Here is a 14,844-nt window from a genome sequence, read left to right as displayed (position 1 = left end):
GCGTGTGGTGTCTGCGGACGTGTCTCAGCAGCAGCTGGCGGTCTGGACTCGAGTACTCGCACTGTTGGCATGGAAACGCCTCGCCAGTGTGATGACGGCGAGCGTGGAGGTCCAAACTCTTCTTCTGGATACTGAGAGACAACAACAAGATGTTACTATGGCAACCACTGAGCATGCCCACTCTCAGCTGTGTTACCTGTGTAACAGTGCAGTGGAGAGCTGACAGGTGTGTATGTCAGCTGTGTTACCTGCTGTAGTCGCAGTGTGTACACCTGTAGGGTTTCTCCTGACTGTGGGTCCTGCAGTGTCGCAGTAGGGAGCTGCGGTCTATAGAAGCATACGGACACTCAGGACACCTGTACGGCTTCTCACCTGAAAACACACACACAGTCAGTCTGACACTCACCTCACAGTACACACAGGTAGAACGGGGGTGTGTGTGATACCTGTGTGTGTTCTCAGGTGTTGCAGCAGTGAGGCCTTCAGTCTGCTGCTGTAGGAGCAGTGTGGACAGCTGAAGGGTTTCTCTCCTCCATGGACTCCCAGGTGACGCCTCAGAGTCAGTTTGGTAGAGAACTTCCTGAACAGAAACACCAATCAGAGCCCTGCTACCTGTCCTCTCCTGTGATTAGCCAGTTTATGAAAGTGTCCTCTGACACAGTGCAATAACATGTTGAGTGAGGGATTGTGGGTAATGTAGTTACCTATGACACAGAGAGCAACAGAAACCCGTCTCCTCGCCCTCCTTCTCTTCTTCTTCTTCTGTTTTCTTTCTTCTGGTTTTCTTCTTCTTCTCTGTGCTGCTCTGCAGTGAACCCGTCTGACTGGGAACCAACACGCACAAATACTGGTTTCGGATTGGCTGGCAGGAGACAGCTGGATCATCAACACTTAAATAACTGAGGATGCTGTTTGTTGGCTACTGATCAGTCTGTCCCTCAGGTTCTGTCCCTCAGGTTCTATCCCTCAGGTTCTGTCCCTCAGGTTCTATCCCTCAGGTTCTATCCCTCAGGTTCTATCCCTCAGGTTCTGTCCCTCAGGTTCTATCCCTCAGGTTCTATCCCTCAGGTTCTGTCCCTCAGGTTCTGTCCCTCAGGTTCTATCCCTCAGGTTCTGTCCCTCAGGTTCTATCCCTCAGGTTCTGTCCCTCAGGTTCTATCCCTCAGGTTCTGTCCCTCAGGTTCTGTCCCTCAGGTTCTGTCCCTCAGGTTCTATCCCTCAGGTTCTGTCCCTCAGGTTCTGTCCCTCAGGTTCTATCCCTCAGGTTCTGTCCCTCAGGTTCTATCCCTCAGGTTCTATCCCTCAGGTTCTGTCCCTCAGGTTCTGTCCCTCAGGTTCTGTCCCTCAGGTTCTATCCCTCAGGTTCTGTCCCTCAGGTTCTGTCCCTCAGGTTCTATCCCTCAGGTTCTGTCCCTCAGGTTCTGTCCCTCAGGTTCTATCCCTCAGGTTCTGTCCCTCAGGTTCTATCCCTCAGGTTCTGTCCCTCAGGTTCTGTCCCTCAGGTTCTATCCCTCAGGTTCTATCCCTCAGGTTCTGTCCCTCAGGTTCTGTCCCTCAGGTTCTATCCCTCAGGTTCTGTCGCCCGCTAACGGCAGATACAGTTAGCAGCAGTTAATTAGCAGTTAGCTACATTAGCTTTCAGTAAAATCCCTGAATACAGTCAGAAAGTTGAGCTAGAACTTATTTAAATTTCTGGTTCTAATTTATGTAAATTAGGTAGTTGCTGAGTCACCATGTATATGGATCAATATGCACACATTTCTTCACTGTTATTACATTATTATTACACATTTTTTAACGTAGAAAGTTTAATTAAGACATTACTGCTTCAATTCACATTTTTGATCACCTTCAGAATTTCTGAAAATATTCCACGTTTTCTGACGATTTCCCCCCATTTATCAATATCAATATCAGTAAGTGCTGTCAAACGATTAGAATATTTAATCGCATTAATGTCATAGTTAACTCGCAATTAATCGCACATTTTTATCTATTCTAAATGTCCCTTGATTTCTGTCCCATTATTTTTTCTCATTTTAATGCTCTTATCAACATGGAAAAGTGGATCGGCTTGCTTTGTGCAAATGTTGTTTTCAATAAAAACAACATTGGCATATACTGTAGTGTTCAATTTCACACTAACATTCTCACTTGGAGCAAATAATCTCTCACACAATGTAACACTGTCCATCAATAAAAGGGTAAAGGTACTTTGTCACCCAAACAGCCCCTTCAACAGCCCTTTCTAAGGGATCAAAACAGGGCGATACAAAATAAAATTACAAAGTGCACATGTAAGGTAAACTAGGACTCTATAGTGCAGTTAAACCATGGCTTAATACTTTTCTCAAGTTTGCTTTGAACATAGCAGTTTATTCAGCAGAGGCTCAACCCAGCCTCTTATTTCAGAAAGAATGAACAGTAACGGTTACCAATAAAAGGAAAGCCTACTACTTCTTTGCTTTGAGCCGGTTCTTCAAACAGACAAGCCTGTTGACATTTTCAGACAACAAGGAATCCATCCATTTCGGCGTCTCGCGCTCGCCATCCACTCAAAACGTAACGTCTACTACTCTTAAACAAGTGTGTGCGGCGTGCCTGTTGTTCTGTTTCCGGTCTAGATAGATCCGGTGTGGTGTTGTAGTTTTTCTAACGTTACTAGTTGTTGCAACAGCATGTGAAACAAACTACAAAGTGTGCTAGGAGTTAATCTCGAGATAAAAAAATGTACGCTGTTAAAATGGGTTTGTGTTAACGCCGTTAATAACGCGTTAAACTGACAGCACTAACATCAATATCAATATCAACTTAACTACTCATTCATACTTTCAGCTAGAACCTCCATTCAAACTCTATTATAAGGAAGTTAGCATTAATAATATTATATAATATATTTTCTAATTAATAAAACAATGTTACAATTACACAATATAAACAATACAATTATTGATATGTTTACTTGATAATATTCAGATATTGATTTGAGGACACTGTCCTACCTGTCTGTGCAGTCCTTCCCTCCTGCTCGTGCAATCAGCCGGCTCCTCCATCCGTCTGGAGGAAACATTCAATAAAGTTTATTTGTATAACAGAAGAGAAGAGCAGACTGTACTGCTGTTATCGATTATTGAATGATTGAAGGTGCTCTAACCTGTGTGGTTGCTGTGGCGACGCTGATCACAGCCCTTGTGTTTCTGTTGGTGAAGGTTTCGCGAGGCGGCGCTCCTGAAAGTCCTCAGACAGACCGGACAGCTAAACAGCCTCACCTCCTCCTCCTGGTCCTCCCTCTTCCTCCTCCTCCTCCTCCTGCAGTGGCTCCTCCAATGAGGCTCCAGCTCCTCCCAACTGTCCACCGTCCAGTCGCAGCAGACGCAGCTGAAGCCGCCAGCCGTCCGGTGAGACTGTACGTGGACGTCCAGCATCCGCCTGGACGGCAGCGCCAGAGGACACAGGAGACACGGCAGCCTCCGTCTCCTACAGGGGGATGTCCTCACCTCGCTCCTCTTCAGGCTGCCGGGCTCAGGAGGAGCAGGAGGAGCAGGAGGAGCAGGAGGAGCAGGAGGAGCTTTGGCAGCTGAGATGCGACACAGTCCCAGAGTCATGAGGTGAGCGGACTGCGCCATCTCCTCCTGGGTGGAGGGGGGTTCGATGGAGAGATCCACTGAACCGCCCTTCAGAGGGAAGATGGAGGACTCCTCCTCGAACAGAGTGCTGACCTGCACACACCACACGAGGACAACTGAGTATCCCAGCATGATTTCATCGCTGTATCAGGTGTGGGTGTATAAACAGGAAGGAAGTGCTAGTAAACCCGCCCACTGCTTGATTTCATTGGCTGTCTGGTCCAAATGTAACAGTGACTGAAGGACTGATTAGTGTGATGGACAGTTTCCCGCTCTACAGAAACACTAGAGGACTGAACCTGCTGCTGTCCTCCATCAGCCGGCAGGACACACACTCTGTGCTGCATTGTGGGGTTTTATATCTCTTACTTCCTCTGACTGATAAACTAATAATGTATTATATAAACTAATAATATATAATATAAACTAATGTATTATATAAACTAATAATATATTATATAAACTAATAATATATAATATAAACTAATGTATTATATAAACTAATAATGTATAATATAAACTAATAATGTATAATATAAACTAATAATGTATTATATAAACTAATAATATATAATATAAACTAATGTATTATATAAACTAATAATATATTATATAAACTAATGTATTATATAAACTAATAATGTATTATATAAACTAATAATATATGATATAAACTAATAATGTATTATTTAAACTAATAATATATAATATAAACTAATAACGTATTATATAAACTAATAATATATTATATAAACTAATATAAACTAATAATGTATAATATAAACTAATAATGTATTATATAAACTAATATAAACTAAAAATATATATAATAAACTAATATAAACTAATAATATATAATATAAACTAATAATATATTATATAAACTAACAATATATTATATAAACCAACAATGTATTATATAAACTAATAATATATAATATAAACTAATAATGTATTATATAAACTAATAATATATAATATAAACTAATAATGTATTATATAAACTAATAATATATAATATAAACTAATAATGTATTATATAAACTAATATATAATATAAACTAATAATATATTATAATATATAATATACTAACTAATATATTATATAAACTAATAATGTATTATATAAACTAATAATATATTATATAAACTAATAATAAATTAATAATATATTATATAAATTAACTAATATATTATATAAACTAATAATGTATTATATAAACTAATAATAAACTATATAAACATAATAAAAATTAATAATATATTATTTAAACTAATAATATATTATATAAACTAATAATAAATTATATAAACTAATAAAAACTGATAATATATTATATAAACTAATAATATATTATATAAACTAATAATGTATTATATAAACTAATATAAACTAATAATATATTATATAAATTAATAATATATTATATAAACTAATAATGTATTATATAAACTAATAATATATTATATAAACTAATAATGTATTATATAAACTAATATAAACTAATAATGTATTATATAAACTAATAATGTATTATATAAACTAATATAAACTAATAATATATTATATAAACTAACAATATATTATATAAACCAATAATATAAACTAATAATATATAATATAAACTAACAATATATTATATAAACTAATAATATATTAAATAAACTAATATATAAACTAATAATGTATTATATCAACTAATATAAACTAATAATATATTATATAAACTAATGTATAATATAAACTTATAATATATAATAATTTATAATATAAACTAATAATATATTATATAAACCAATAATATAAACTAATAATATATAATAATATATAATATAAACTAATAATATATTATATAAACCAATAATATAAACTAATAACATATTATAATATATTATATAAACTAATAATAACTATAGTATATATATATAATATAAAGTATATAATACATAATATAAACTAATAATATATAATATATATAATATAGATAATATAAGGGGGGTGATTTTTGAATGGAGTCTGGTGATATTGAGGTTACTAGGTGACAAACAGCTGCTGCTGATCTCAGATCAGATCCAGTCAGACAGAGTCTGTGTTCTTACAGGACGTCAGTGAGGAGGAGCTGCTTCACTGTGGACCAGGACTCATTAGAGTTTAAGACCTATGTGGTCTAATGAGTCCCAGTCCACCTGAGGAAGTGGTCTGATCACAGTGAGTCTCTGTGGTGGTTTACACTGTAGACAGACTGGTTCAGACCAGCTGCAAACACACTCATAGTGTGTGTGTGTGTGTGTGTGTGTCAGGTGTGTCACCTCACAGGTGTGCGCGACCTGCAGCCCCCCCTCGCTGCTGATGTCACAGGTGGACGGGCTCATGTTGTCCAGCATGTTGTAGAGCAGGAAGTCCTCGTCCTCGTCGCTCTGCTTGGACTCTGCGTTCAGGTCCAGCTGAAGCCCCGCCTCCTCAGACCTGTGGTAGGCCAGGGTGGGGGGGCGGTGGCGGAGTAGCAGGTGGCTGCTGATGGAGGCCTTCAGGCCGCAGGTGAACTGACAGAGCTTACAGCGGTACAGCTCCACCAAGAAGGACTCCACTAGACCCCCTGTCAGACCCTCCACCTCTCCGCAGTACAGACTGGAACTGACGGCCCCGCCCACCACCTGCAGCGTCACGGGACTGATGTCACGGTACCGCTGCTTCACCGACGACATCGCCGCCACATCACGCTCACTGCAAACAGTTCATTATCTGCAGTAATCAATAAATAATAACAATATTTATCAATATTATTAAAATATATTGAATATGTGACAATAAACTAAATATATCAACAATTTCTTCCAACAAGATTCTGTAAACTTTAATTTAATTATTCAGGGAAACAATCTCCAACAGAGAATCAGCTCTAACTCAGTGAATTCCAGGTATTTCCAGGTACTTTCAGATATTTCCAGGTACCTCCAGGTGTTTCCAGGTACTTCCAGGTATTTCCAGGTACCTCCAGGTATGTCCAGGTACTTCCAGGTATTTCCAGGTACTTCCAGGTATGTTCAGGTACCTCCAGGTATGTCCAGGTACCTCCAGGTGTTTCCAGGTACTTCCAGGTATTTCCAGGTACCTCCAGGTATGTCCAGGTACCTCCAGGTGTTTCCAGGTACTTCCAGGTATTTCCAGGTACCTCCAGGTATGTCCAGGTATTTCCAGGTACTTCCAGGTATTTCCAGGTACCTCCAGGTATGTTCAGGTACCTCCAGGTGTTTCCAGGTACTTCCAGGTATTTCCAGGTACCTCCAGGTATGTCCAGGTACTTCCAGGTATGTCCAGGTACCTCCAGGTATGTCCAGGTACTTCCAGGTATGTCCAGGTACCTCCAGGTATGTCCAGGTACCTCCAGGTGTTTCCAGGTACCTCCAGGTTCGTCCAGGTATTTCCAGGTACCCCCAGGTACTTCCAGGTACGTCCAGGTATTTCCAGGTACCTCCAGGTACCTCCAGGTTCGTCCAGGTACCTCTAGGTGTTTCCAGGTACGTCCAGGTACCCCAGGTACTTCCAGGTATTTCCAGGTATGTCCAGGTACCTCCAGGTTCGTCCAGGTACCCCAGGTATTTCCAGGTATTTCCAGGTATTTCCAGGCAACCCAATTATTTCTCTCTCTCTTTATTTTACTGGATTATTCTGTAATATTGTTTTTATTGAATAATAACAAGAACTAAATTAATATTTATTACTAATAATAATAATAATAATTAGTATAGAAAGGTTCATGTTCATTCATCCACTAATAACCAATCAATAATCAATCAATAGTTCCACAACGTCACAAACACGTCATTACATTAGCATCGCAGAAGCTAACAGTTCCTGATTAAACATTTATTAATTAGAAATGATTCAAGCTAACAGGGCTAACATCAGCGTGCTAGCAGTGAGCTAACAAAGCTAACAAAGTTAACTGTTAGCTCCTGTTAGCTCCTGTTAACTGTTAGCTCCTGTTAGCTCCTGTTAACTGTTAGCTCCTGTTAACTGTTAGCTCCTGTTGACTGTTAGCTCCTGTTAAGTTAGCTCCTGTTACCTGTTGACTGTTAGCTCCTGTTGACTGTTAGCTCCTGTTGACTGTTAGCTCCTGTTAACTGTTAGCTCCTGTTAACTCCTGTTAACTGTTAGCTCCTGTTAACTGTTAGCTCCTGTTAGCTCCTGTTGACTTTAGCTCCTGTTAACTGTTAGCTCCTGTTAGCTCCTGTTAACTGTTAGCTCCTGTTAACTGTTAGCTCCTGTTAGCTCCTGTTGACTGTTAGCTCCTGTTAACTGTTAGCTCCTGTTAGCTCCTGTTGACTGTTAGCTCCTGTTAGCTCCTGTTGACTGTTAGCTCCTGTTAGCTCCTGTTGACTGTTAGCTCCTGTTAACTGTTAGCTCCTGTTAACTGTTAGCTCCTGTTGACTGTTAGCTCCTGTTGACTGTTAGCTCCTGTTGACTGTTAGCTCCTGTTAACTGTTAGCTCCTGTTAACTGTTAGCTCCTGTTAGCTCCTGTTGACTGTTAGCTCCTGTTGACTGTTAGCTCCTGTTGACTGTTAGCTCCTGTTGACTGTTAGCTCCTGTTAACTGTTAGCTCCTGTTAGCTCCTGTTGACTGTTAGCTCCTGTTAGCTCCTGTTGACTGTTAGCTCCTGTTAACTGTTAGCTCCTGTTGACTGTTAGCTCCTGTTAGCTCCTGTTGACTGTTAGCTCCTGTTGTAGCTCCTGTTGACTGTTAGCTCCTGTTAGCTCCTGTTGACTGTTAGCTCCTGTTGACTGTTAGCTCCTGTTAACTGTTAGCTCCTGTTAGCTCCTGTTGACTGTTAGCTCCTGTTGACTGTTAGCTCCTGTTAACTGTTAGCTCCTGTTAGCTCCTGTTGACTGTTAGCTCCTGTTAGCTCCTGTTGACTGTTAGCTCCTGTTAACTGTTAGCTCCTGTTGACTGTTAGCTCCTGTTAGCTCCTGTTGACTGTTAGCTCCTGTTAGCTCCTGTTGACTGTTAGCTCCTGTTGACTGTTAGCTCCTGTTAGCTCCTGTTGACTGTTAGCTCCTGTTAGCTCCTGTTGACTGTTAGCTCCTGTTGACTGTTAGCTCCTGTTAGCTCCTGTTGACTGTTAGCTCCTGTTAGCTCCTGTTAACTGTTAGCTCCTGTTAGCTCCTGTTGACTGTTAGCTCCTGTTGACTGTTAGCTCCTGTTAACTGTTAGCTCCTGTTAGCTCCTGTTAACTGTTAGCTCCTGTTAACTGTTAGCTCCTGTTGACTGTTAGCTCCTGTTAGCTCCTGTTGCTGCTCCTGTTGACTGTTAGCTCCTGTTAGCTCCTGTTGACTGTTAGCTCCTGTTAACTGTTAGCTCCTGTTAGCCCTGTTGCCTGTTGACTGTTAGCTCCTGTTAGCCCTGTTGACTGTTAGCTCCTGTTAGCTCCTGTTGACTGTTAGCTCCTGTTAGCTCCTGTTGACTGTTAGCTACTGTTGACTGTTAGCTCCTGTTAGCTCCTGTTGACTGTTAGCTCCTGTTGACTGTTAGCTCCTGTTAGCTCCTGTTGACTGTTAGCTCCTGTTGACTGTTAGCTCCTGTTAGCTCCTGTTGACTGTTAGCTCCTGTTAGCTCCTGTTGACTCTTAGCTCCTGTTGACTGTTAGCTCCTGTTAGCTCCTGTTGACTGTTAGCTCCTGTTCTGTTAACTTACCCTGTTACTGTTTAGCTCCTGTTAGCTCCTGTTGACTGTTAGCTCCTGTTAGCCCTGTTGACTGTTAGCTCCTGTTGACTGTTAGCTCCTGTTAGCTCCTGTTGACTGTTAGCTCCTGTTAGCTCCTGTTGACTGTTAGCTCCTGTTGACTGTTAGCTCCTGTTGACTGTTAGCTCCTGTTGACTGTTAGCTCCTGTTAAGCTCCTGTTGACTGTTAGCTCCTTTAGCCCTGTTGACTGTTAGCTCCTGTTAGCCCTGTTGACTGTTAGCTCCTGTTAGCTCCTGTTGACTGTTAGCTCCTGTTGACTGTTAGCTCCTGTTGACTGTTAGCTCCTGTTGACTGTTAGCTCCTGTTAACTGTTAGCTCTGTTAGCTCCTGTTGACTGTTAGCTCCTGTTAGCTCCTGTTGACTGTTAGCTCCTGTTGACTGTTAGCTCCTGTTAGCTCCTGTTGACTGTTAGCTCCTGTTAGCTCCTGTTGACTCTTAGCTCCTGTTGACTGTTAGCTCCTGTTAGCTCCTGTTGACTGTTAGCTCCTGTTAACTGTTAGCTCCTGTTGACTGTTAGCTCCTGTTAGCTCCTGTTGACTGTTAGCTCCTGTTAGCTCCTGTTGACTGTTAGCTCCCTGTTAGCTCCTGTTGACTGTTAGCTCCTGTTAGCTCCTGTTAGCCCTGTTAGCTCCTGTTGACTGTTAGCTCCTGTTGACTGTTAGCTCCTGTTAGCTCCTGTTGACTGTTAGCTCCTGTTACTGTTAGCTCCTGTTGACTGTTAGCTCCTGTTAGCTCCTGTTGACTGTTAGCTCCTTTGACTGTTAGCCCTTAGCTCCTGTTGACTGTTAGCTCCTGTTGACTGTTAGCCCCTGTTAGCTCCTGTTGACTGTTAGCTCCTGTTGACTCTTAGCTCCTGTTGACTGTTAGCTCCTGTTAGCTCCTGTTGACTGTTAGCTCCTGTTGACTGTTAGCTCCTGTTGACTGTTAGCTCCTGTTAGCTCCTGTTGACTGTTAGCTCCTGTTGACTGTTAGCTCCTGTTGACTGTTAGCTCCTGTTAACTGTTAGCTCCTGTTAGCTCCTGTTGACTGTTAGCTCCTGTTAGCTCCTGTTGACTGTTAGCTCCTGTTGACTGTTAGCTCCTGTTAGCCCTGTTGACTGTTAGCTCCTGTTGACTGTTAGCTCCTGTTAGCCCTGTTGACTGTTAGCTCCTGTTGACTGTTAGCTCCTGTTAGCTCCTGTTGACTGTTAGCTCCTGTTAACTGTTAGCTCCTGTTGACTGTTAGCTCCTGTTAGCTCCTGTTGACTCTAGCTCCGTTACTTAGCCCTGTTAGCTCCTGTTGACTGTTAGCTCCTGTTAACTGTTAGCTCCTGTTGACTGTTAGCTCCTGTTAGCTCCTGTTGACTGTTAGCTCCTGTTGACTGTTAGCTCCTGTTGACCGTTAGCTCCTGTTGACTGTTAGCTCCTGTTGACTGTTAGCTCCTGTTAGCTCCTGTTTAGCTCCTGTTGACTGTTAGCTCCTGTTAGCTCCTGTTGACTGTTAGCTCCTGTTAGCTCCTGTTGACTCTTAGCTCCTGTTGACTGTTAGCTCCTGTTAGCTCCTGTTGACTGTTAGCTCCTGTTAACTGTTAGCTCCTGTTGACTGTTAGCTCCTGTTAGCTCCTGTTGACTGTTAGCTCCTGTTAGCTCCTGTTGACTGTTAGCTCCTGTTAGCTCCTGTTGACTGTTAGCTCCTGTTAACTGTTAGCTCCTGTTAGCTCCTGTTGACTGTTAGCTCCTGTTGACTGTTAGCTCCTGTTAGCTCCTGTTGACTGTTAGCTCCTGTTAGCTCCTGTTGACTGTTAGCTCCTGTTAGCTCCTGTTAGCTCCTGTTAGCTCCCGTTGTTAGCGCTGAGCCGTTAGCATTGAGCTAACGGTTTCAGATGTTTGAAGATCAGAAAGAACAGAAACACTGAACTCACCTGCAGTTTATATATTATGGTCTGTCTCTGTAGATTCATATAGAATAGATCAATATAGAATAGATCAATATAGAATAGATCGATATAGAATAGATCGATATAGAATAGATCGATACATTAATATATTAATATATAAATATATAAATCTACTGTTTCTGTGTCCGCTGCTGTTGTTTACTTCCGCTTTTCTTCTTCTACGGTCACTACGTCACCCCGGCGCTTCTACCGCCACCCGGAGGAGAAGAAGAAGAAGGTGTTTAAATGTTCAATGAAGCTTCTGAAAGTATTGATTATTATTGATTATTGATTTATTGTGCTAAAAGGTTAAATAATATATTAATAATAAGGTTGATGTAAATAAAACAATTAATGAATTCATTGATTAATTATGATTGTGTTTTCATTATGACGCAATGTAAAGTTTTAAATAAAGTTTTTAAACAACAACAATAATAATTAATAATAATTATATATAATATTAGTTCAGGTCTATTGTGGATCTGGAATGTTCTTTATTGTCTCGTGTGGACCAGAACCAGAACAGACCCAGAGATGCTGCAAATATTAACTTTAAGTACTTTAAATACATAAAACTTTACTAAAGTAAGTTTAAAGTAAGTTTTAAATGCAGTACTTTTACTGGAGTACAGCGAGTACTTCAACTTCCTGTTTTAAATGTGTGAAATTGTTAGGTTATCTTTGGTTTTTCAAAGTAAAATTCTGATATTGACAGAAACAGAAGAAGATTATAATATTTTACTGATTTAATTAATGAGTAAATAATAAAAGTGAACAAATGAAATGAAAGGAAGCCGATGATTCAGGGACAGAAACCTGCAGCAGTGTCTCAGTGATGGAACCAGTTTTAAGGAGCTTCATGCTAATTGTTTACTGGTTAACTGGGAGACATTTGACTTTACGAGCTGACAAGGAGACGTCACATGTGGACAGGTCCTGTTGTCTGAAACTGAAACTGTTAAAGTGTGCGACATCTGGTAATGCCCTGTAATTTAAACAGAGTTTGGTGGGAGGAGAGTTGTGCTTGGGGATGTTTACAGTTCTGTTTTTAAGGCCTTTTTCAAAGTGTCTCATACATGTTTTTATGCAGTAAACTGACAGATGCTCATATGTTGCAATATCTATAATAACAATAAAAAATAATATAAAACCCCGCCCCTCAGAACTTAATCACTACCAGCCAGTTGCATTCACTTCCATTGTCATGAAATGTCTCGAAAAACTGATACTTAACATCATCCACCCGTTTGTTGAACCACATCTGGACCCGTATCAGTTTGCCTACAAGACCAAAAGGGGGACTGAGGATTCTGTGGCATGCCTCCTTCACTCCCTCCTACAGCACCTAGAATCACCCAGCAACTCCCCCACAATCCTCTTCATTGATTTCAGTTCTGCTTTTAACACCATCCAGCGTAATCAGATGATCAGGAAACTCCACCACCTCAGCATCCCTCCACTCCTCATTCAAAGAGTTCGGTCTAGACCTGCTCTATTTGAAAAGTGTCCTGAGATAACTTCTGTTATGAATTGGCGCTATACAAATAAAATTGAATTGAATTGAATTGAATTCACTGGGTCCACAGTTTCCTCAGCGACAGACCACAGACAGTCAGAGTGGGCACTACTACATCCTCCACCATCATCACCGACACAGGAGCCCCACAAGGTTGTGTCCTGAGCCCGTTTCTGTTCACCCTGTACACCAATGACTGCACCAGCCCCTCACCTGTCACCACATATATTAAATACTCTGATGACACCGCCATACTTGCACTCCTCAACGACAATAATTCTGTTTTAAGCTACCAGGACTCCATCTCCCACTTCACATCATCTAGAACTCAATGTTAAGAAAACAAAAGAACTGATCATCAACACTTCCAGCATCCACAGCTCAGCACACAACCTCATCCATTACCCCATAATGATCAACACTGAATCCGTGGAGATTGTGGAGTCCATCAAATACCTCAGAATAACCCTGGACAATAAACTGAACTTCGATCACAACAGTGACATCCACAAACACTACCAACAAAGACTCTCTGCCGTCCGCAAACTCAATGCCTTTCTCTTTCCCCCCAAACTTTTGTCTGTTATTACTCTATAAAAGTATAGTCCAACCCGTCATCCTCTACTGTTTAACCTGCTTCTACAACATGTTAACTGCCTCAAATAGAAACACACTGACACGCATTAAACACCACGCCTCCAAAATCATTGGTCTCCCCACCCCCAACCTCTCAGACCTCAACAATACAGCCATTACACGCAGAGCACTCAGTATAGCACATGACCCCAGCCACCCCTTCAACTCATTATTCGTACTGCTGCCATCTCGACGCAGATACAGGACTCTGGCCTGTAAACGTGCTCACTATTGCAGGAGCTTCGTACCTTCTGCCATAGCGTCTCTAAACAAGGCATCCCGGTAACCGCTGTGGGTGGGTGCTACGCACAGGACAGGGAGGGTTCGTTGTGCTAAATGTGCTGTATTAAGTGTTTATTCTTGTTGTTATGTCGCGGTGTCCATATGTGTTTTTCTCTTTTTTCGTATCTATGTATGTATGTACAGACTGCGGTAACAAATTTCCTGTGAAGAACAATAAAGTATATTATTATTAATATTATTATTATCTGTTAAATGCTCAGGACTTTGAAGAAAGTTTGGTCAGTGGAGTTGTGCAACCTTCTGTGTTTTGAAGATTTTTCACATTTCTCTCTTGAGGACCCGCCTGATTTCTTACCTGCAGGCAGTGTTCAGGTGTGGTGGCTGTTCAGCCAGTCAGAGCCCACCAGCTGGACCTGTGAGTCAGGTCCTGTGGGGCCCTCAGGGGCTGCTGTAGACGGTGGGAGGCAGGCCTTGTATCTGTACTTGTACTATTAGATCTTAGTGCTGCATTTGACACCATTGACCATAATATTCTTTTACAGAGACTTGAGCATCAAATTGGCATTAAAGGAACCGCACTAAGCTGGTTTAAGTCATATTCATCAGATCGCTCGCAGTTTGTACATGTTAACGATGAATCTTCAATAAATACTACAGTTAGTCATGGAGTTCCACAAGGTTCTGTACTTGGACCAATACTATTTACTTTATATATGCTCCCTTTAGGCAACATTATTAGGAATCACTCCATTAACTTTCATTGTTATGCAGATGATATGGAGTTATATCTATTGATCAAGCCCGATGAAATTAATCAATTATCTAAATTACAAACATGTCTTAAGGACATAAAATCCCAGATGAGCTGCAATTTTCTGATGTTAAACTCAGAAAAAAACGAAATTCTTGTTCTTGGCCCCAAAAACCTTAGAGACTCATTGTCTAAAGATATAGTCACTCTAGATGGCATTAACTTGGCCTCTAGCACCACTGTCAGGAATCTTGGAGTTATCTTTGATCAGGATTTGTCATTTAACTCCCACATAAAGCAGACCTCTAGGACTGCCTTCTTTCATTTACGTAATATTAGAAAAATTAGACACATACTATCACAGACAGATGCAGAAAAACTAATCCATGCATTTATTACTTCTAGGCTGGAT

General features: G+C 40.8%; 1 protein-coding gene across 1 annotated transcript; it reads right to left on the bottom strand.

The window, feature by feature from the left end:
- Window positions 1–1,372: 1,372 nt before the first annotated feature.
- On the bottom strand, window positions 1,373–7,291 carry si:dkey-154p10.3 (uncharacterized). Its single transcript, XM_051394387.1, has 5 exons — window positions 6,836–7,291; window positions 6,580–6,665; window positions 5,937–6,351; window positions 3,155–3,719; window positions 1,373–3,057 (listed from the first exon to the last, which is right to left on the bottom strand). The coding sequence occupies exons 3-5, from the start codon at window positions 6,330–6,332 to the stop codon at window positions 2,999–3,001; spliced, it is 1,020 nt and encodes a 339-aa protein (XP_051250347.1). The 5' UTR covers window positions 6,333–6,351; window positions 6,580–6,665; window positions 6,836–7,291; the 3' UTR covers window positions 1,373–2,998.
- Window positions 7,292–14,844: the final 7,553 nt, after the last annotated feature.

Source organism: Dicentrarchus labrax, unplaced genomic scaffold (genome assembly GCF_905237075.1).
Source record: "Dicentrarchus labrax unplaced genomic scaffold, dlabrax2021, whole genome shotgun sequence".
Classification (NCBI taxonomy): domain Eukaryota; kingdom Metazoa; phylum Chordata; class Actinopteri; family Moronidae; genus Dicentrarchus; species Dicentrarchus labrax.
This window is presented reverse-complemented; position numbering and strand designations above follow the sequence as displayed.